Below are 24,640 nucleotides of genomic sequence, written 5' to 3'. Positions count from 1 at the left end.
TCCTCATCTATCTAATACATTAATGTCGATCTATTGAACTCCAACCACCCAAAGTTGCTTTAACCTATGAAGCCATGCCTTGGCAACCAATAAACTACTGGAGCATCGCTAACTCGTCTGAAGCTTACCATTACATACGCAACAAAAAATTACTTATGCATAAAGAAGTTATTTAACTTTTACAGGCCACATGGAAGCAGCTGATGTTCAGATGACTGAACTCATAAAATTACAGCATTATAATCTATAAATCACCCCAACTGCAAATGATTTCCCTTTGTTTTAGCACAAATATGTAAAGGTATTTCAAAATGTCAACATCCTTACTGATAATAGACAACAAACAAGGATTTCACTTGATCCTGTTTTTAGCTGTTCAAATCATTCCTATTTTCACAAATTCACTATTTTGATGTCAATAAGAGAGCTATCTTTCATATCTGCTCCTCTTATTAAACCAGTGTGACCTCCGGTGAACAGAAAGAAAACAGTCATTATTTCTATTTAAAAATTGGCTTTATAGGTATATAGGTTCATGGGAGGGATGAGGGGTTATTAGCTGTTTATAGCCACATAATCAAAAGGAACAATTAAATGATGAAACACAAAAACACTGAAGATTGTGCAAAATCTTTAGTTAGATGAATGTGGTCAGTGAAAAAAGATAAATACCCTTACTATTGCTACTACCATCATGATTGTTGTTGTAGCATTTTCAATTTCAATATTTGATATCTGTAGTTGATTGGTTTGCTTGCTATCAAAAATTCTCATTGGAAAAAACAAAATATGTATAATTTGAGTACATTTCTGTCAATTTAAATAACTGTGTTTCAATGCACCATGAATGAAAATGTGTTTAGTTTTACTTTGATGTTTTAAGGGGATTATGGTAAACTCAACAGCCAATTTTAGCCGAGGGAAGTACAACTATAATGTTCAAACACAGAAACTAGACCATCGAGCCTGTGATATAGTCAGCATTATAAAACTCAGTTATCCACTGTTTTATTCCTTAAAAGTTCCCATTTGGAGCGACACATTTTTCATTAGACAGGAATGATAAACACTGTCTTTCAGCATGGTGCTCTCAGCAGGACAAGCTGCTCCCATAATCAACATTTAAACAAGGCTTCCATCTTGTCCTTCCTCTCTCTCGGCTCTGAATCTCGGTCTTGTTTCCTCAGTCGACGACTTCTTTCAGGTTTGTGCCAGCGAGGACACGAGTGGGTGAAAATTCACACGGGTATGATATGGCTCCAAAATTCAAAACACTCTCAAAGACACAAACAGATGCCAAAAAAAAAAAAAAAACTAAATGCAAATACTCTTTTATAACAGACGAGGCTCAATTAAATACATTTTTCAATAAAAAACAAACAGCACCAGTTTTAAGTTGTGAGGACATTTCTCTGATGTGAGTATGGTTTTGGATCGTTCACACAATTGTAAAGGATGATCTGAATGTAAATTAGGTTAACGTCAGGGAAAAGGGTGATGGGTGCGATAAGTTTAAGGGATAAACGCCTGGATTATGCCAAAAAGAGTCCTCACAAACATAGAATAAGCAAGCTTATCAGCTTGTTATAGTAGCTATAGTGTGTGTGTGTGTGTGTGTGTGTGTGTGTGTGTGTGTGTGTGTGTGTGTGTGTGTGTGTGTGTGTGTGTGTGTGTGTGTGTGTGTGTGTGTGTGTGTGTGTGTGTGTGTGTGTGTGTGTGTGTGTGTGTGTGTGTGAGTGCACGGGAGTATGTGGTAGGTTTCAATAGAGGGAGCTTGATAACACTCTCCACTCAGCTGTGTTAATAATATCCCACTCTGATGGGTCCTCAATCATCAGAGTGCACAACCGCACACACACCACCGCACACGATGAATCTAATAATAAGAAACTGAGACGTGGAGGCGTGGAGGGGAAAACAGTGGCCATAAAAAGGCTTGATCCACTTTATGGACAAAAGTAAGCGGATACCTAAACACAGGACTGGGTGATGTCACCTAATATCAGGATTGCATCTCACATGTGCTGTTTGTTATATTTTTATTACACGTGGGTATAAAATCTGTCTCCACGGTAGATTTTGAGAAAATAACTCTGTGCTGAAATTGAAATCCCAAAGTTGTTAATTTGGAACCAAAGTTACTTTTATTTCACTCAGTTTGTGGTCTGAGGCGCCTCTCTCCACCTCTGAGTCTGGTTCTGCAGGTTTCTTCCTGTTAAAAGAGTTTTTTTCCTTTCTACCATATATTAAGCTTCCCCAAGTGCAAGTTGGGTTTTTCCTTTGTAAAAGTGCCTTGAGTTGACTGCAATGTATTTGGGCATTATAACAATAAAATTGAAACTCTATATAACAATCAGCCGAGAAAAGTTTTGAGAAAAGACATTTATTTGCAGACGAAATTGTATTTATCAGCCAAATAACTATTTGGTACTTGTTTCTTAATTAAATGAGTCAATGACAATTGCCAAAGAAGTGCAAAATTGGGTTTGCTATTTGAGCAAATAACTACAAAGTATGACATTAATTCTGCCCTTTTGACTTGGAGAAGCACAATTCACTTCCAGTCTGCAGAAGGTCACCTGACTGATGCTTCAATACTGAAAATCTCATCAAGCATAAATAATTGTGACACTATATTTAATTTCAGTACCCATAATAATAAGGAATAAGGTCATGTATAGCAAACAGTGTTGCTAATGTTGGCAAATAACACATTACATTAAAGGCCACTAGTAGTGAACAGTGTATGAAACGTGTCGACAAGATTTTAAAACTTATTACAAAAATCAAGTGATATATGTACTTTTGTTAGCTACAATTCATGAAATCTGCGTGGGCTGATGTTATTTATTTTTCGACTTTTAAGTATCTCAGTGCACGCACTAGAAATGGTTCCCTTGGACTCAGAGTTGCAGTAAAAAATCCACAGAAAGCAGCTATTAAAGTAGGTATTAAAGTATATCTTCAGAAAAAGGTTTTCACGTTAAATTTACTTGTTCTGATAATAAAGCATTTGTTTTCAAGTGTCAATGTAGCACAATCAGGTGACAGAGTCCAACTGAGGAGTGGTCTGTGGCAGCACGTGGATCAATCTGGGGTATTGATCCACCACCATTCCCCCGTTGAAAAAGAACTTGAAGCGCCAAGAAAAGCCACTTTCTTGTTGCTTCAGAAAATATGAAATGTACTACACCAGGGCTTTGCTAACAAGGCTGCTTACCATAAAAAACAGTTCCAGCAGATGTTGTATCATTAGCAGACATCTGGGTAATGGACTGCTATGAGACCTCAGACATATCGGTCTTGGAGGTACACTCAGCATATTCTAACACGGTTGTGAATACTTCATCTCTATCAGTGTTCGGAAGACAAGTGTGCCCACACAACCGACGGCTTTCTTTCTTCTTTTTTTTGTGGCTGTCAGCTCTGGCCCGTCTACACTTGAGACCGATTCTGTTTCACCATCCCTGAGCTGATTCTTACCGTCCTGATTGTCTCCCGAGAGTCATATTGGTTAATACTGCAAGCAAGGGGGAGCGTGCCAAACGCAGCTGTGTGTGGGTGTATGCGTGTTAATATAAATAAAGATTGAGAGCACATGCTAATTAAGGCTGATTAGCAGTTTGTTAACAGAATAAGCTTGAAGTTGTTGGGAGTTCCGGCCGCTTCAAAGCATTAAAGTGCAAGTATTACTGATTCAATTCATTGGAAAAGGAGACAGTTACACACTCGTGACAGTAAACTGACTGCTTGTCTATGCTCTACTGTCTGTATACTTTAGGCCATATGATCACTCTCTCACTCTCACTTTTTATTTATGTTGCTAACAGGCAAAGCTTTTTAATCCTCAAAGAGTCATTTGCAATCAACATTTTTATGTTCCAGATTTGTGTTTGCTTGTAGGAGCGCACGTTGTTGAGGCGGGAGAGCCGGGGAGTCTGTGCCATTTCTAATTAAACTGAAATGAGGAACTAGAATGGGGAGAGGAGGGATAGAGCAAAACAGAAGGAAGTGGGGCCGTGTTTAATTTGAAGAGATGCACCACTATTATCAATCATTAAGACCTTGCCATGCTCTGGTTTGTGCGTGATTATCGCCGGTGTCCTAGTATGTGTGTGCTCCAAAGCTTCATTCATCGTTTTCTTTTTTTGAACGTGTGGGCTTTCAAGTGAAGAAGCCAGATGTTCATGCAGATCCATCACTTTTACCAAGGTGAGTGATGTTGGTTTGCTACATTATGGCACAAATCACCTCTAACGTTTACGTGACCGCTATTTTGTTTAACGACATATTTTCAGGTAAAGTAAAGCACCTTGAATAACACATTCAAGGCATAAAAATGCCATCAAAAACCACCTGTGATGGACTCTCACTCACTTAATTTGAGTCATAGCCATATTAATAACAATCAAAATGATGGTAGCATTTGCCACAAACCATTTCGATGAGAAACAGCTAATCATCATTCGGTTTGCTCACAATAATAAAAGAGGAAGGACTCATTACCTTTTTGAAAGACACTCAAAAAAGCAGCACTTTAGATGTGACCTTTGCGTTGCAAAAGAAATACTTCTAAGGAATGTTTGCAAGTTCTTGCCAGAAACAAATGCTATAACTCCATCAGAAACCAACAGGAAATCATCTGGTTGGTTCTCCAACCGCAATCATACATTGAAGGTGCATCAGGTTAAGGGAGTCTCATTTTTTGCAGATAAGGCATCCGCAATAAGTTGCTGTAGCCGAATAGACGCTTACTATGAGTCCTGGATTGAATATAACATAATGAGTCAGCCTGCATCCATAGAAGAGCATCGACTTTAACAAATCATTTATATGACATTTATAAGCTGTGGAGTCTGTAGTCAACATATTAAAGTACTGTAGTCAACATATTAAAGTACTGTAGTCAACATGTGGAGTCTGTGGAGTCTGTAAGTAAACATATTACAGTACTGTATATGCGTATTGCTTGTATATGTGTAGTAATAGAAATAAGCATGCAACATTCGCATTTTGTGCAAGCTACTTCGTTGCTTTTGTGAAAGGACAAGGAAAACGAGTGTAAAGGTTTCTGTCGTCCCTTAGGTTCACCTAATAGCTACAGTTATTAGGCTGAAGTCACTCTGGAATTTCAGTTAGCAGTACCCCATTAAATTAACTTAAAGCCAATACAGGGATGAAACCGGACTGGCGTGAAAATATATTCCATCTGCTGTGCATGGCTGCTTCCAGCCTGAGCAATTAAAGCGCATTACAAATACAGATTGTGGAGGAGAGGTTATTTCTATGTCTGTCTGAGCACAATTTTTATATTCTGTACATAGGTGCTATTCACTACTTCGAGTTCATTAGATCTCAGCAGTTTTCAATGATGTCTTGTCGTCTCAGGCATCTCCAAAGGATTTCAGACCGCATGGTTCCCCCTCGGGGTATCACACCTCCTCCCCCTCGGCAGGCCACCTGCACAGATAATAGCTTAAGGATGTTCCCTCACGGTTGTGGATATGGCAGCAATATGATGGATACAAGATGCAGCTGAGCATCATCAACAACAGTGAAGTGGCAATAATTAGAGGAAAAGGCGTCCTCAAGGCTGGGGTAGCCTTTTCATGACAGTTATCATGAGTACAGGGTAAGAGGTTAATCTTGGCTCCATGGTTATGCTGCACACATCATTGCATTTCCCCGACAACTGTTGAAATACGTAACACCGCCTTAATAGAATGTGGAGTTCGTCTGTCCACTGTCACACATGCAGCTTTATTCCCAACATCTGTATATGCAAATGTGCAAGAATCATGTATATATCATGACAGTCTGGGAGTCACAGGCAGCGCGATTTTTGGGCTCCAAAGCCAACATTATTTCTTCAGTTCCTCCATTTTCTGAAACTGCTTTGAGTTCGATTGTTAAACTACATTTTGCAGCCAAAGAAAAAAGCATCACTTCACCAAGAAAGCCACTTTTCATCCTTTAATTAATATTATTTAGTTCAAGGTTACAAAGCATTTTGCATAGACGATCTAAACTCTTTTCCAGATGTATAATTGTTTTTATGACACTGTCACACATGGGTAATGAGAGCTTGAATTATAGGTCTGTAATAATTTATTTAACTCCTAACACCTTCTTATTCTGATTTATTCTCTACACGTTTCTCCTTGCTAATAAAGTATGCTATTATTGAGGACCATTTATCAAGATTTTAATGATCTGATGTGGTTCCATGTGAAGGAAAAGAGCGAGAAAAAAAAAAAATAAATAAGAAATAGTGCCTTACTCGTACAAGTTCCGCTACTGTGACTGTGACTCGACTATTTTAGCAGCTAATAAAGTTGAACAATATCTAAAAACCACAAGCATGTTAATTCAAAAGTAATAACTTATGGAAATAAGGCCTTTTAGAGCTCCACTCAGGTCTTTACGGCTCATGACTCCTTTATAACGTCTTCGTATCTCAGACATTAAAGCATATGCAAGCAGAAATCTCTCACTGCATTTTGGGTGCACTGATAATTATATTACAAGTATATGACAAGATGGGTTAGGGTTAGGCGTCCTTGTCAGGACCAGTGAATTGGGGATAGTAGAAGAAATCAATAGCAAAACTGGCCTAGATAAAAATATGAAGAAAAAAAACCATGAGCCAATATACCTCCTAAACAAAACCAATCGTGTTTTCGGATTGCATTTTGATTGTGGATGGTCCATGTAGAATATGTAGATATACAAATTATGAATACAAGAAAAAAAGTAAATGAAAAGCATATTTAATGTGATAAGTTGGAAAAGTTGTCTGATATTTGCACTTTGTTTTCATCAACTTTCTAAGAATAAACACTTGAGTCTTCTCATTTTAAATGGGGAGCACTCTCGCAGTTTTGGTTTTTAGTCTCGCACGATTATCAAGCCAACGTTTCTTTGAGAATAGCAGTCGAGAGCAATAGCTACAATGACACCCGCCACAACACACGAGGGACCCCCGACACTGTTTGGACAACTGTCACTTCAGAGTGCAGCTGTTTCAGTCTCGCGCTTTCAATTTCTCTCAGGTTTGGAAAACAGGAACACGGAGGACATCAGAGACTACTTCAACTAAAGCTAGAAAAAACAAACTTGAGAATTTTCCTTGCGGTGATTCATCCGAGGGACTAATCAGTCATAAGCCAGACGTGCAGCTGTAACACAGCAGAGCTCAACCTCAGGCTCAGGACTCCCTGCAGACGCATGTGGGGATGCTGTACTCACAAAATAATTTCTATTACGCTAACAGGATATAATACAACACTTTTCTCTGCAGGCCGGTGTACTTTTTGTGTTGTACTTGGCATTTTATTTAGCTCGCCCGCCATTTCTTCCAGCCTGCAGGTCTCGCTGCATTGGCTGCAATCTAATGCGACAAGAATTAACTTGCAACTGTAACCTTAGCTGACTGCTGAGCCCTCATCTGGCCTTGTTATAATTCAAGTTGGAGCATCATATAGTTTAATTACAACTTGGAAACACACTCCATGCAACCCAAGAGGAGGTGAGCAGCCCGAGACTCACAACTCAGAGAAGCTGGAAACTGCACTCAGTGCATTTCGCTAAACTTCTGTCGAGCTTTGGGCATTACGAAAAAGGAAATTTAATCTTCACTTGGGTGGCTCTCAATTAACCAAGTTTTACCACCGTGTGCAAGGGAAAACATTTTGAAAATGGCAATTTGTTCAAATCCAAAACAATTAAATAGACGTAATTTATTTTCTATAAAAGGAGCTGCTTGGTACATTGGTTAGCATCCTCACGCCACAGTGGCAAGCTCTCCAGGGTTGGGGGGTATTTCTAAATAGGGTTTGCATGTTCTCCCTGTGCATGGGTTTTCTTCAATAAATTGAAAGCCATAAATATTGGGTTGCGCGGTGTTTGGTTGGATATAAAAAAAAAAAAACAGAACGCAGAATGCAAAAGAATGAGAGGAGAGTTATTTCTTTTAGGGTTTCAAGAGAAAGTGACCATCAACCTGTTTTCATTTAATTGTTTTTTAGTGGATATAATGTTGTTTGGTCTAAAGATGTGCACACACTGCATGGTTTTCAACCAGATATCCCAGTCGTGTTGATTTAAGCTTGCTGGCTGTGCCATCCATAGGCGAGACTGAGAACCAATTTACTGCTAATGACCAACCATCAGGAGCCTTATAACAGCTGATGATAAATTCCAACAGATTGGCTATTTTGGTCAGCTCTCATGCATCAATAGTTACAGTTAAAGCAGTGTCACAACTCCATTACTCAAACCTCCTGTATGCCATAAAGTAGTGAGCCTAGACACACAAGGCGTCAGAATTACAGGAAACTTGAATGGTAGACTGGTCAAGCTGTGATGGCAGCAAATCTGCCTGATTATTGTTTCCTTTTCCTCTGATTTCAATTCAAAAACTATAAAAGACACAGCCACACATATTTAAAGACATTTTTAAAGAGTATAATATAGATTCAACTAAAACAAATAAAACTTTAAATCTTTAGTGAAGAATCAGAGTATGATCGTGGGAGAACTTGATGTAAGCACCTACCGACCCCACTTTAACTTCCGAGCCTCTAACGATAAAGCCTCTGATAATGCTTTTGATTTCAATGGATCCCAGCAATTCTTTAGCCTTAATAATATCAACTTAGCCAGAGTTGGACGAACATATGCCATCACAATGAAAACGCGTTAACAAAACTACTCACTATTTTGACAAAAAGCAGGAGCACCAAAACTTAGAATAGCAAACAGATTCAACCAACCAAAGAGTTTGTGCATAGTTTACTCATGTTCCTTTACCACTGTCACTCAAACCACATTCACACAGTCCTCATAGAGGCAATTGGCAGAGCTTTTTGAGTGTAATAACTCTTGATAAATGAATGAAGAAATGTGTTTTGATCGCTGCCCTTTTCTCATAAATATTTCATGTTGGACAGAAAATTTAAAAAACTGTTTTCAGAATCTGAAAAAGAAACGTAACTATGCGCTTCTCAGTTCTCGTCGGAGGAAAATGTTTCGTGCAAAGCAGCTGCAGGAGCTGTGTCATTTGTATGAGAGACAATCAGTGAACATCTTTCCAACTATTACCTTCTCTTCTATATTTGAAAGTAATTCACCAATGAAAATGATTACAATCATGCAGCAACACGAGAGCATCTCTCATACTGGTGAAGCCCTCAATCAGGTGAGACAGTAGAGATGTTATTATGTGCTGTCATCTGTATTTCAGCTGGTGGGGAGGTCTCAGGGCCATCAAAACAGTTGCTCCTGAATCTGGCAACACATTGCTTTTCTATGTTATTGTTCAGAGCAGAGAGTGTTTTATTCACTGAAGGGTTTGTGTCTCCATCTATTCATTTTGATGACTGACAAAAAAGGAAGCCTGCTAATGCCTGCTGGTGAGTGCCTGGATTATTCAATACTGCCAACGCTCACAGCTGCCAGGAAGAGCCTTATATATATTTTTCTGGCCAGAATTATAAACAAATCTAATATTACCAAAATGCTAGATGGCTTGCAATCCTAATGACTTTCTCAAGGAGCAAACACACAGGAAAGGCCAAGAATAACTTTGTTATGGCAGTGTGGTGGATGTGTATAAAGATTTTTCGGAGACTCTGCTCCTACCTTGCGGCCGTCGCTCGCGTGGCAGTTGACGTTGAGCGGCGTAAGCAGGGCCATTAGCTTTTCTTCGTTTCCACTCCTGCACACACGCAAACACCCACGTTAGACAGAAAACAACCACCACAGCAGAGGATTAGCACTGTTCCTCAGCAGGAGAGAAGGGAGGGGGGAGAAAATGAGGCAAAACGAGATAAGGAGCTTGAGACTGAAGGGAAAAGCCAGAGAAAATTTCATCTGCAGAGACAGAACGTCATACAGAAAGTGCTCGGAGGGTGGATTGACAGTGCGTGTATGTATTTTCCTGTAAAACTGGCGGCAACAAGCTCACAAAAACTGTTGGAGGAAGGACCGTTGTGGCCCAGCTGTAGAGGAGTTGAGATCTTGCCTCAAGTGTAGCTGGAGGTTTCCTGGTTCTTAGGCTCGCTGCCCTGGCACTGGAGGGCCACCAGGAAGTGTTGCCAAGGCAGCAGCCAATGCAAGCATCACTGCCATGACAGCCGTAAAGGAAGAGGCTGTCAGATGCTTTAAAAAGGATTCTTGTCCTATTCTCCCATGTTTCTCGCTTCCTTTTACTTTTATACTTTAGCTTGGCCTCTCTCTGCCCTTCCTTATATTTCACCCTCTCTCCAAAAATAGGCATTTATAAAACTCTCCATTTCTCTTCTAACTGCTTTCTACCCCATTATCTACCATCTCTTGGCCTCCTACTCATGTTCTCTCCTCTACCTTTGTATTTCCTCTCACTCCCCATCGAAAGCTTCTCTCTCTATCCATGTTTTAGCTCGAATGCTCCGCATCTACCACTCTTTCTTTTCACTCAATTTACGGTTGTTATCACGGACAACAGGGAGTTCATTTTCATGCAAACACCATGATTATGGTTTCACCGGGTCACGAAGTGACAACAATTGTGTGTTTGCCCGCTCTCTAGATGTAATGATTTATAACCAGGAAAAAGGCAGAAATGCCCACAGACATTAACAGAGAGTGAGGGTATTTTGGGAAAGGGAGTCACTCCCAGCAGCCAAATGCAACCTCCTGAATCCTATAATTTTTCTGATGAACAAACTGCAGGTCACATCAAAAAACCCACACAATCACAAGGTTCCCTGGAGTATTTTTTTTACTGTCAGTTATATTTAGTCCTCTAAACTAAAAAATATAAATCCAATCCAGGTTTGAGAGAGAAACATAAATCTGCATGTTACTCTAATTTAAAATAATTTTAAAGCCTGTCAGATCTCTCTAGCCAGATGTACAGTAGAGTATATATGGACAGACAATATACACAGCAGTCTATAACGTACTGAAAGAGACATTATGCAACATTTCCTGAGCTGCAGCAACCTCTGTGACAACAGGTGGTTATTACACAAAATTCAATCTGAACAGAAAAAGTAATAACTCACCTAAATGTGAAGATATACAATATAAATTGACAAAAAAAAACTAAAATACCATCACAAAGCTTTGAGTGCACAAACCCAGAGTGGAATGAGTCCTAAAGCCTAAAAGTATTATTTGCACTTCTTTGTTTCCCTCGTTCTAAATACAATGTCATTTGTATGCCTAAAATAAGGTCTATATTGACACAGGCTCAAAACAAACATCAATAATTAGCCCACTTCTGACTTTTGAAGGTTTTACAATGTTTGTTGACAACAAATCAAATTGCACAGTATATTAGGTATGTTACATCATCGCACAGAACGTGGACAAAAAGCTGCCTCTGCCCCATTGTCTATACTGTATATCTGCACTCTGCAAAACTATTTAAAATCTAGCTTCAACTTTCAATGTGTAGATTTGTCTGTTTAGGAAGTCGGGCTAATAGATAAAGCTTCACTAAAAAGGCGAATTAAATGACCCAAATCACAAGTTGGCAGTTTAGCAGAGGTGAGAATGAAGGCCTATGATCATGGCATTAGCTTTTCTTTCTTTTTTTTGCCAGTGATTGTAATCAAGTATTGCAAATGTATTAACTTGTGTTCCATGGTGTGAATTAAACTCATGACTGCAACTCATATGGTACAACTTATTTCTGTTAATGCATTGAATAATTGCATTTTTTCACTCTATTTAACATATCCCCAAGCTGTGCTCATTATTTATTCTCACTTCAGTGCAAAGCTGCAATCTGGTCCATAAATACAAAGGGGGGAAAGAAAGCAACGAAACAAGAATATCCCAAAAGCCATGTTTTTGAGTTGATTCAATAAAGGAATAAATAAACTAAAATAAAGTATAAAACACTGTTTTGCTTTGTTTTTCTGAATTATAGCATTCAAGTCAGTCAGAGGTTCAGCTGTGACAGAACCACACTGAGTTCACAGTTCACAGTTAAACAGCCTACTGACCCCATAATACACTGGGGTACTGCTCCGTTAGGCCAGCTGCTTCCCTGTGTGCATGTTTGTGCTTGGCTGGAAGAGAGAGGATGGAGTGGAGGGAGGGAAGTGGAAGGGAGGGGGCTGGTGAGGCATCAAGCGCTCTGCCACCCACACACGATCCCAGAATGAGTGCACTTCCACAAGGGAAACGCAAACACGCTGCCCACATGTACTGCCCGTGACCACAACATGCCTCCAAAAACACACAAGTGTCAGCAGCCCCGAAAGCCCAGGGCTCTCTGGATGTGAAAACACCTGCCGAGTGTGGGAGCTGAGCGCGTGTGCATGCGGGGAGGGGGAGAATGAATGAGTGATGAAAGAGGAAGAGAGAGAGAAAGATCAGCAAATGCAAGTTGGAGCAGAGACTGAAGGCGGGAGAGAGTGATGGAATTTAAACAAAGAAGAGAGGAGAGGACAGGAGGAATGTCAAACAATAAGGAAGAAAACAAAGGAAATCAGGGATGAGAGAACTGAGGGCAAAGGGAGGAAGAACAGATCAGGGAGAAAATGAGAGAGAATAAGAAGAGGCGGTGCAAGAGAGAGGAGAAAGGAAACAGAAAAAAGTAAGCAAGGAAATATGGGATGGGAAATAGGACAAGACCTGAGCAGGGGAACAAGGAAATGCAAGCAATTAAAAAAAAAGACACAACAAAGTGGGAGGGAAAAGGCCACACAATCCCAGGCATGAGAGGAAGAGGAAAACAGAATGACAACAAAGAGCATGCATAGTGTGGTACTCACCTTGCCGCCTCCAGCAGCTCATCCTTCTTGTATTCACCTAGATGGTTACAGAAGATCATGGTGTCAGACAACTGGCCGCTAACACACATCAACCACACACAGACGCACATGATCAAGCAGAGACAACAACCCTGGAAAGACCCACACACTATCTATTTGAGGGGAAGACACCATCTTTCTATCTATCTATCCATCTCTCGCTCTCTCTCTCTCTCCCACCCCCTCCTCCTCTTTCTCTTGCCATTCTCACTCAGTGCGCACCCCTCTGGCTCCGGTTGCCGTGACGATGTGTTGCCGGCAGCGACCACAGCGCGTTCATTGTTTGGGTGATGAGCACGCTCTTCCTCTACCCGTCCCTGCGTCCGTCCATCCCTTTCTCCCGCACCGCCGCGTTGGTCTGTGCCGCTTCGGCCGCTGCTCATATTGCTAACCGCCGTCCCTGGTCCTCCATAATATCTGTCCCTCCGTCTCTCTCTCCTCCTCTCTGTTGGCTTAGGAGGCGCAGTTACCGTTGAGGAAAAAAACAAAAAAAAAACTGACATAAACAAACCCCTCCCCCCACATCTCTCTCCCCCCACATCTCTCTCTCTCTCTCTCTCTCTCTCTCTCTCTCTCTCTCTCTCTCTCTCTCTCTCTCTCTCTCTCTCTCTCTCTCTCTCTCTCTCTCTCTCTCTCTCTCTCTCTCTCTCTCTCTCTCTCTCTCTCTCTCTCTCTCTCTCTCTCTCTCTCTCTCTCTCTCTCTCTCTCTCTCTCTCTCTCTCTCTCTCTCTCTCTCTCTCTCTCTCTCTCTCTCTCTCTCTCTCTACCTGGAAACAAGACATGGCTGAGGGTGACAGACACAACCCATAAGACATGCCAGATCACTGGACTCATTCGCTTATGTAATGGCTTTCAAACTGATTTTGTATTTCTTATTTTTAAATTGATGCTAATAACGTTATTATTTAAACCTCTATGTATGGTGAATCATGTGGGACCACTGATCAGGCTGCTGTGTGAATCTAAAATAAATCTAGATTAGAAAATCGCACACAAAAAAGCCTGCATTTCCCCAGATGGCTTCATGCATTCACATCTTAAAGAAATCATTCTAATTTGGTGCAAAAAAGATGTTTACTTTTTTGTCTCACCTCTATAAAGTTTCAACATTCAATAAAGACAGATTTAGAGAACGAGCAGAAACAGCAGAAGCTGAGACATACTTTTGGTCAATAGTATCAGTCATGCTCCAAAAACACTCGATTGTAAAATCTCCTGGAGGCAGCTCAACAGTATCTTTAATTTATATGGTTTATATCATCTAAATTGACTTTATAACAAGCTCCCCATCTCCACTGAGACCTTCACTGTGTAACAAAGATTCACTTTTGATTGTATTAATGTCGATCACGATATCATTTTTACATTTTGGGCATTTTCCTTTTGAGGCACAGCAGGTGTTTACTGTGTTTTCAGGCTCTGTCAATATCAATTAATTCCATTATTTTAGATTGATTCTGTTTTGTCAGAGTTCTGTATCTCACAATGATAGCACATTAGTTATCATAAAGTAGTGAATAAATGAAAAGGAGAGACCGTAGTTCCACAGATTTCTTAGCTCTCCCACTGTAGAAAATGATATTCACCTCTAGTTTTTCAAAATTCTGTGCAGTAGTTAAATATTTTTTACTAATTATTAATAGTCACTACATTTGTGAATCCATTCATGTTGTTGGCTTCACTGAGGTTATAGGGTGCTTCATTTTGTGTATCGACTAACGATTTTTTTTTTCAATTAACAAAAAGCACCTACCTATTTGCAAACTTGTCAGATAACATTTGCATCTCCATATCGCTATTGTTATTGATGCTGATGTCATGTTGTTTGCAATCATCCACATTTCCTCGTATATATCCGTTTTTAATTTCATAATATCCATCTTTTTTTTTTACATTAAACAAAACGCACACAATATACAGTCATTGTTATTGTTACGGAGAATTTACATGAAGCCACCTCCTGGTTACGCTTTTCTTGCTTCTAGTGAGACTGAGCTGGTATGAATCTTCTCTTATGTCAACATCCTGCGTTTGTTCAAGAAACATCAGAGAAAATATGTTTAGAATTTCATCTCCTGAAATAGTCTAAACTCGCTCTTCAATATCACACGCTTCAAAACTAAGCTTATCTTATATGTCTATGCTTCCCTGTGATAATTTTATACCCAAAATCTAAAGAGTATATCTCGGCAATCACTATGTCTGATGTCACAATTGTGAGGAAAATATGGCCTAGATGAAATTGTGCTGTTGGATTTTAGTAAAGTATTTGGTAATTCATTTGGTTGGTGTTTGGACTTAGGTGTGTACTATCATTAAATAGTTGCATAATTAGTGTACTGTTTTAGGCAGCTTATGCCATTTACACTTGCCTGCCATCTTAATTTGAAGGGCTACACTACTGTTTTGTTATTTTTGTTGTTTAATTTCTTAATTACGAATAACTTTTGGTAGAAACTGCAGCTCATGCAGTTTTAAATGTTACAGGACCCATCAAAGGCAGTTTACACAACTTTCCATTGACAAACTGCATGACGATTACGTCCATTGTCCCAACACTATCTGAGTGACTTTGTCACTAGTGGGCACATTCAAACATCAGGTTGATATGCCAACATTTTTATGCAACTAAAGTAATATTTGAGAGTGGCTGTAGACAGCAAGAGGTGAAACATTGAAAAAGGGAATTAAAAACAAAAAAATCCAAGAAAGAAGGAGAGGTAACTGCGATACAGATAAATGGAAAGAGGACAAGGAGGTTGGGCTCATGCGCTCGGAACAGACGGTGCGGCGGGGTGAGGAGTGAAGAAGAAAGGTTACAGAGAAGGGAAAAGGGGGGGAGGGAGGAACAAAGGATTTGCAGATGAAAGAGAGTAGGGATGATTAGGGATCTGGAAACTGACATGCATGGATTTGACACAGTATAATTGGTGTTAGGGAGGCTAAGGCAGAACAGTGAGAGGAAGGAGAAAAAGGGGAGAGTGGGAGAGGGGCAGAGATGGGCAGGGCAATGGGAAAAATATGAATACAAAGGGAAAGGAGAGGAATGCTAGGAGAGATCAAGAAACTCAATTAGAGGCTGTAGCGCTAAAGCAATTTATGGGCTAAGGCTGATTCATTTTCCCATTACACACCTGACAGTCACAGTCCGCACAGCCAGGTGCATTATGGTACTCTAATTATTATCCTAATCGTTATTATCATCGCTATTAGTAATAGCTACGGAACATCACACACAATTATCAGACACTCTGTATCACAGAGAAGTATTAAATAATCAATACACACCTCTTGATTTTAGTTTCAGTTTTGGTGATGAATTCATTCACACATTACGTTGTTTTGCATTTTCAAGCAGTGAAACTATGAATGGGTGCTCTGTTTGAAGCCATGAGTCACGTTTGAAACTTTTTCTCAGAGTTGAAATGTGTCATTGCACCTCTAAAATTTCATATTTTCTGAGCCTTTGTTCATCAGAGTGGCTAAAATTGTCAATGGCGTTAACCTGTCTGCATGCGATTGTTTGTAACCAACAACAAACCATTTTGCACTTTTACTCCATAAAAAATTCATTCATTCATTCAGAAATTCATAGTAGTGGTGCTTTAAAAACAGCATTATCACAGTGCTTTCTTACAGCACTGAGGCTGCACTGGGTACAACTTCCAATATATTTGGCAACAAATGTGCACAAGTTATGGATTAAATTAAATGAATAAATGAATAATTAAATTAGTTATGTAATTAGTTCAATAAATAGGATTCTATTCATGAACAAGACTCATGCAGTTCTCACAGTATGAAAAGATAATATAAGACATCGGTACAGTATGTATCAATGTAAAGGCTTCAGAATGTTAGAATACATTCAGTCTGAATATACTTTTCAAAATGTTTGCATGTTCTCCTTGTATTTTCCCTTCACTCAGACGAGTTGACAGAGAATTTAGTTGCCAGGAACATCCCTACTTTTGGCAGTGAGCAGTCAGACACTATTCTGAAATTATGATCATATGAAGTTCCTTTGATTGTGTTGTTGCTTTTGTCACGTAAAAAAAACTGTTGAGAAGCTGTAGAGCTGCGGTCTCTCTGTGCTTTGTTTTTCATGTAGAGTGTCAGCTTTAGCATTATCCACGGGTGCTGTATCCAATGAATTGTCGCTCCATTCTGATTTTACTAAACTTATGTTTATAGAGTGCGAGCGCCTCATTACTCCTAAACTAATTCAGCTAAAATAACTACAACATTGAAGATGTCCAACCACGCGTATCATTAGCAGCCCTAGATGAGCTTCTTGCTGATACTTTTTTTCGAATTATTAATAGGTCATAAATTTGCTTTTTTAAATACTGCTCATCTATTTTTCTTCAGAATTGTTAGAAGGTTCTGACAACTTAACAAAAGTAGCAGATACAATATTTTTAATTTAAAACAAAATTCCTTTTCATTTGCAATAACTACAAAATGAATTTCAAGAGTCAACTAGTAGCAGTGTGAATTTCTAATTACAAACTAGTTGCATAACACCTGCAGAGTATATAGACATTGCTGACAAATAGATGTATTCTCCATCATATTAGTTTTTAATATACAAACCGATACGTTAATACTGGAATTTTTCTCCTCACAACCAAAACTGTTTGCACCAAACAATCAGTCTGGGGCGGAGCTCTACTTCAGTGGACAGAGAGACAGAAAGGGACTCAGGACTAATAACTAAATGTAACTGTGTCGGACACAGTCAATCATGTTTGACTCAAACGTGGAGAGTATTCACCATTTAAGGCAGCTGTAACTCAGCTGTTTCGATTCCTCTCATAAACATGAAAGAAGGACGTGTGGTAAGCTGAGAGATTTCAGTATATTGCCATCACACTGGACTGCACCTAAGGCACAAAGTCAACACGTGTAAAGTACAAAAGATTTTTGAAGTTAGGTTTATATACATACGAGACAAGAAACTGTAAACATTAAGAGTTATATGGTACATGAAATAAAGAGCAAATTTAACTTTTTTTATTTCAATTTTAAGAAATACTCTTTGTTGGCATGGAATCAAATATGAGTAAATCTAGGTATGGTATTTGTACAAAAAGTAAAAAAAAAAAAAAAAAATGGTGTATTTGCAGCCCCTTTATGTCTAGGTCCATTTGAAGTACTCATCGGAGGCTCGTTCCAGAAAAGCAACAAGCACTTGGTGTTCACGCGTTATAAATATGGCTGTGCTTCCAGTTTCCAGCAGACCATTTCTTACTAAGTACCACTGTGACATTGGGACCACGGGATTTGAACCAGGGCTTTCTTAACATCAGATCATTACTAAACTTAATGTTTGTAAGAGGGCTGTTCTTAGTGCTCCAAAACAATTTGTGGAAACAGAATCGGATGGATCCGATTAGGGAGACTGAAAGTGATAGTACAGAGTTACAGGATCTATTTTTTGTCTCCACAGAGAGAGAAGTGCATCATTTTATTACACATAATTCACAAAATAAAGACTGCAACTCCTATTAGCATACATTCAGTCAAAGGAGGAGATGTCTAGTTGGAGTCTCGTACGATAAAAGCAGTGTCTTTAAACCCTTGAGGCTGAAAGGCTGACATGGACTAACACATGCAAGAAATTATTAATGAACGACGGTTTAAGGTCCCACTAAGTAATGTTTCCAAATTTGAAATGTAAGGCAGTGACAAGGTAGTCTATGAGATAAGACAAAAAGGAGAACGACTGACAAAAACCAAATCCACAATTAAACATAGCTGTGGGAATATTTAAGTTAAGCGGCAGACTCAAACACGGAAAATAATGAACTTTAAAGAAGAGGATATAGAACTCTATAGTTCAAAGACAGCGACTTCGTCTGCTTTGTCAAAAAAAAAAAAAAAAAATCATATTGCAGCTTGATAAAAGCCTGAACAAGAACAACCTCAACATCAAATAAGCCGACTTTCCATCTGGAGTCACCTGACATCAACCCATCTGAGCGACGACTCGCAGAGTAAGAGAAGTAAAATACTCCTGACATCATTAGAAGTTTTTCTCGACGTTGTCAGATCGTACGGATACAGTTCCGCAAAAACTTCACTCCATGTCTTCTTCGGTGCAGCTCTCATGAGGGTAGAAAAAAATGAATGTCGGGGCAACTAGAACCACTTATAATAAAGGCATTGTATTATATTCGAAGCTTTATAATTTAACAACTGGTTTATAACTTTTAACCAGCGTGAGTATAATCAGCATCAATCACAATAAATTTAAACCCTTTGAGAAAAATAAAGAAGACTTTTTGGAAATTCTTAAGACCAGGGGTGTCAAACATACACCCCAGTTTGATCTTGAGTAGAATTATAGCATGTGCCAGGAATTATGTGTAGGTCCTAAAAATGTTTAAAAATGCATTTAATATCATTTTTGTTACTTCGACAATTTGCAATGTCATCCTGCAGGCTGGATGAAACCCATGTGCTGCATGTTGGACGTCGACAAACGTAATACATGAAAGAATACGTTAAGACCTTGTTTACATGCATCATTTTTCCATTTTCGTTTCAGAAATGTTTTGTTTGCAAAACAACATTTTGAAGATGAGGTCTGTTTATGCGCAATGCGAAAAACAATGGAATTTTCATGTTGGGCCACTAGTGTGTGCTGTTCTTCATTTTTGGTAAAACCACATACACACATGTATGCACAATAATACTCAGACACAGACATTCATATGGACAGAATACAAAGTTGGATTGCTATTCCGGGTGACTGTCGACTATAAAACTTCCAAGTCCTCGGAAAATATGGACTGGGGGTCATGACACTCTGGACGCCCCCATTATTGTTATTGTCTTACTACTTGTAAATGTGCAGAAACATTTACTACAGCTGTGGTGCACATGTGCTGTAGCAACGTTTCCACTGTTGACACAGAGACTGAGCCTGAATGTTTTCAGAAATGTTTCCCCCTGGGACCCGTTTTCACACGCAATGAAAGTTTTGCGTTTTTACTTGAAAACATTGTTTGTATGAATGGGGCCTGAGAGGGATGAGCAGTTGCAGAACTGAACAACTAATGAGTTGCATGCTTGCATATCTTGATCAAAATGATTTTATGTAGAAAAAGTGTTAATTTTCACCTCAACATGCAATAAGTGATTGTTAAATAATTGAAAACAGCCACTGGGAGTCGCCAATGACTCCACCAGACAAAGTTGTCGTACAGTTCTTTAAAGAAGAGAAAACATGTAGGCAATGTAGAAATTAGTGATCATTACCATTTTTACATTGCATCAACACAATACTTGACTGATGTCAAAACATAACACAAACAAGTAGCCTTTACTAAAACAGGCTGCATGAGAGCAGGACAATTGTTAGTAATGTGTGGAAATGAATCAACGAGTTGGCAAAATACTGAATTTACTCTATATTGAAGGTACAATATTTGGCTCTGCGATCTACTGTACATCCTAAGTGAAAAATGACTGTGAGGTATAAGACAGAATTAATTCTTTTTTTCTCGTTTGTATGGAGATTCCAGCACTCATGATATGTATATACACATTTGTGTTACCTCCTTGGTTTTTACTGGATAATAATCACTTTAGGGAAGCACAGCTCAGCTCACAGCTAAAATGAGGCGTGTGTGTGTGTGTGTGTGTGTGTGTGTGTGTGTGTGTGTGTGTGTGTGTGTGTGTGTGTGTGTGTGTGTGTGTGTGTGTGTGTGTGTGTGTGTGTGTGTGTGTGTGTGTGTGTGTGTGTGTGTGTGTGTGTGCGTGTGTGTGTGTATCGTCATCGACAATCCTGCTGACTCCAAACAGAAGAGACAAGGACACGTTAAAGCTCAGGACAGGCTAGCTGCCTCCTGAATGATGATATTACGTGTGTGTGTGTGTGTGTGTGTGTGTGTGTGTGTGTGTGTGTGTGTGTGTGTGTGTGTGTGTGTGTGTGTGTGTGTGTGTGTGTCTTGCTCTCTTGCCAGGGTGCAGTAGACACCAGCAATCACTTTTTGAATTTCAATCGTGAGCTGCACAGCATGTATTTCATGCATTGCACGCCTTTGGGTGAATGTATGTACATGTATTTGTCTGCAAGTAACTCCTGAGCCGTGCACAGGTGAGTACAAGCCAATGTCAAACAGTCGCAAACCTATATATCTCTTAACCATGCAGCAAGGACCCGGCCTACTGTGTGTGCACACTACGTGGCTGCACAAGCATGGATGATACTGACCGCACCCCATGAGTGCCCTCACTGTCCAGCGGTCTGCTTATGTGTTTGTGTGCGTCTGAATGAAATATCACTTATTGTTGAGACAGTTTATATGATGTTATACAACCACAGGCTTTAAGTCAGGAGCTGGCCGGTTCACTTATAACCTCAGCAAGGTCACAACTGCTGAGGTTGTAAGTAGATGTGTCCGCGCTGAGACCAATCAAGCGAGGAGAAATAAATGGGAAGAGAACGGAAATTTGTGAAAGGGATTGTTTGGGCACATTGCCGGCCAGGTCAGCTAACTTTATATGCACTTTGCCGCTAACACTGTGTGATTAATTGTTTCACACAGCTCACAGAAGAGGGCTGCTGTGGATTAATTGTGTTTTTAGCCCCCCAACTATCCCTTTTTGCTGTGTTTTGGTGAAAGTAAGAATATGGATGCATTTGTCAGTGCATATCTCTCTAAACCTGACTGCAATATTTATCATGATACAACACCACTGTTAATCTGGCTGTGCAATTGAGTGGGCATAACCATATGACCTTATATAAACTGTATTTAGAATTGAGGTTTTAATGGAACAATACTTTACTGTAAGTATCAAAGGTCAAATCCCGGCCAGGCCTCTCTGCGTGGAGTTTGCATGTTCTTCTCATTTGTATGTTTGGGATTTCTCCAAATGTACAAGTTTCTTCCCCCGCCCACAAATATTCATGTGAGGTTTAATGATGACTCTAAATTTCCCGTAGGTGTGAATGTGAATGAGAGCTGATGTGTTTGACGTAGCAAAAACGAACATGCGTTAGGAACTATCCAACTTCAATTAGAGTTTGGGACGGATTTCAGGATATTATAATCAAGATGGCGGCACACACAGCTGCGGCAGCTCGGTGCAATCCTAGTCGGTGCTTCAGATAGCTGTGGTTATGTATTTTCTATTGGGCAAACTACCCCCACAGCCGACATGCTCTCCTTAGGATAGGAGTCTCTTCCGAGGACCTGACCTGGAATGAACACCACTGGCCTGCTTTAAGAAAGCCCAGCAGAGACTACACTTCCTTAGGGTGAACAACATCTCACAGAGACTGCTGCTGTCCTATCAATGTACCATCCAGAGCATCTTAACATACTGTAATAACGTGTGGTACAGCAGCTGTGCAGCTGCACAGGCGAAAGTGCTCCAGAGGGTCATCAGAACAGCTCAGAAGATTGTCGGCTGCCCTCCAAATACTACAAGAATTTCACAGTTCCCGCTACCGCGAAAAAGTCCACAATGTTGTCATTGTCAGCTCACACCCTGGACACTCTGTGCTGCCATCAAGCAAACACTACAGGGCAATAAAAACAAGAACAAACACACTCAAAAGCAGTTTTTACCTAACTGCAGTCACTTTACTTCACACAGAAAAAACTAAAAAACAACTAATGTTCAATATATTGTATAAGGGGACCAGTGCAATGGAATGTGCACTTGTATGTGATGAGTCTATGTTTGTCTTTATGCCTCCGTTTTTATATTTTTAACAGTTTTTATTTGTACGATTTTATGGGGCGATTTTAGATGCACAGCTTTTATCTGTATGTTTTTATTGATTGATTTTATGATGCACAGATGGGTTGGCACTTTTAAATCTCATTGTACCTGTTAGAATGATAATAAAGATTCTATTATATTCTGTTCTATTCTAAACTGATTGCTAGGCAATTAAGTCTCCTACGTAGTGCTTCTCGTAACGTTTTACCAATCCACAGTCGTATGAGGTGTGAAGCTACAATGTCTCCACACATGGGGCTCCCTAAATGTTCTACAATTCAGTCACAAGTTGCTTATTAGCCTGATGTGCCATTATTAGGTGTGAGAGTTTCATGTTCCGTCTCATCGAGTTACCCCTCTATCTATGGATCGCAGTGTTGTGGACTGTTTTGAACCATTTCCTCCAGGGAAGATGTTAGTGAGACTGGAAGTAAAGTAAAGCCATGTACTCAGTAGGGATGCACACGTTAAAACCAATTCAGCGTCTGCCCTTTCACAACTCGGCATCGGAAATATTAGTTGGTTAAACCAACTGCTGTTTTAATCATGTACAAGGCCCCTTAGCTGTCATGTAGCCGTCTGCCTCTAGCCGGGGCTACAGAGCAATCAGACAGAAAAGCTCTCCCTGTGGCAGTCCTAGAGAAGAGCTGAATTTTAAAACAGCACTTTGAGCATTCTTAAAAAAGACTTCCTCCTGCAAGATGCTTTGGCACTAGTTTTTAAGAGAGTGAAAACATGGCAGCATGTAGGAGGTGTCACAAAAAAAAACAAAAAAAAAAACTGCCATATAATCAATCCACTGGAAGACTGTGCAAACACATTCATCCTGATGATGGCTGCTGCTTCCACCAGTGCTAGCCAATTCGAGGCAGTCATTGAGTTGCTGTGATACCGCCCAGTCTGAGAAAATAAAACTACTCATCATGACAGTGACCTTCCAAAGTCTGCTTTTAACTTTGTCGAAGGTAAAGCATTTGGGAAGTTAATTGAATACCTTGACCTTGAACACTTTCTATAGCCTTACCTAAAACAATGCTGTGCAGTCAACAGGAAAGATAGAAGATAGAACATCCCAAGTTCCTGGTATTGGCCAACAAGTGATGTCAGACTCAAAAAACATTCAGCTGAGAAGATCGATCCAGCTATCAGTTGAATTTTGATAGCCATGCAGTTAAACAGTTGTCTGAGAAGGATTTACTCAACAAACTATAATACACCAATCCGCAATAATAGCAACATGACCACCAGTCTGATATTGTATAGGTACCCTGTATGCAACAAACTGATGCACCATCTACATATCAGAACCTGCTTTATTTCTGCAGGAATTTGAGCTACAGTAGCTCCTCTATTGGATTTCACCACACGGACCAGCCCTTGCTACTCACAGGCATCAATAAATCTTGGCCACACATAACTCTTTGGCTGGCTCATTATTTCCCTTCTTTTGACCGCGATTGACTGATATTGACCACTGCAGACGGGGGACACCCCACAAGGGCTGTAGTTTTGGAGATGCTCTGACTGACTCGTCAAGCCACCACAACTTTGACCTTTTAAAACTTGTTAAAATCTGTGTCCATGTCTATTGTTCTACCTATTGTTTTTCTACATCTACTTTGGGGAAAAAAGGATCATCGCTGCCTAATATACCCCTGGTAACAGGTTCCATAACTAAAGGGGAAAATGTTTACTTCATTCTTTCTTGGTCATAATGTTGCGGCTGCTATGAACAACCAGGATGGGGCCAATTAGCAGAACTCATCATCATAATTGAACTATTTTACTTTGTTGTTTACCAAGTTGTTGAAAACTTATCACCTTAAATAGTCACTCTCGATTAATAGTTAGTGAATATGTCCATTTTTTGTGTCCCAATTAAAAAGTATTCTGGAGATAGGTAGATATTAAGTGCAGTCCATTCCAAAGACTGAGATTCATTTTGCATTTTCTACAACATTAATAAAGAACTACGTGTGTAATTAACAATTCCTGTGAGGCATACTAAGCTACGATCTGTTGAATTTTGAAAATTTAACAAGCTCTCAAACATATTCAGCTCAGTTGTACAAAAAGCAATTAAGGAA

General features: G+C 39.7%; 1 protein-coding gene across 2 annotated transcripts in view; it reads right to left on the bottom strand.

Moving 5' to 3' along the window:
- LOC308117975 (poly [ADP-ribose] polymerase tankyrase-1) overlaps positions 1-24,640 on the bottom strand; it is a 99,380-nt gene that overhangs the window by 47,643 nt on the left and 27,097 nt on the right. The window contains exons 1-3 of one of the 2 annotated variants that reach the window (XM_080477114.1): positions 13,032-13,256; positions 12,771-12,807; positions 9,643-9,718 (exon numbers count right to left, since the gene is read on the bottom strand). In XM_080477114.1, coding sequence (XP_080333240.1) covers positions 9,643-9,718; positions 12,771-12,807; positions 13,032-13,089 — 171 coding nt within the window. In that variant the 5' untranslated portion in view covers positions 13,090-13,256. Of the gene's footprint in view, positions 1-9,642; positions 9,719-12,770; positions 12,808-13,031; positions 13,257-24,640 lie in introns of those variants that run through there. The other variant, XM_080477113.1, reaches the window with a different exon arrangement.

The sequence above is a fragment of the Lipophrys pholis genome (genome assembly GCF_963383615.2).
Source record: "Lipophrys pholis genome assembly, chromosome: 12".
NCBI lineage: Eukaryota > Metazoa > Chordata > Actinopteri > Blenniiformes > Blenniidae > Lipophrys > Lipophrys pholis.
The sequence above is the reverse complement of the archived record's forward strand: the minus strand, read 5'-3'. Positions and strand labels throughout refer to the sequence as shown.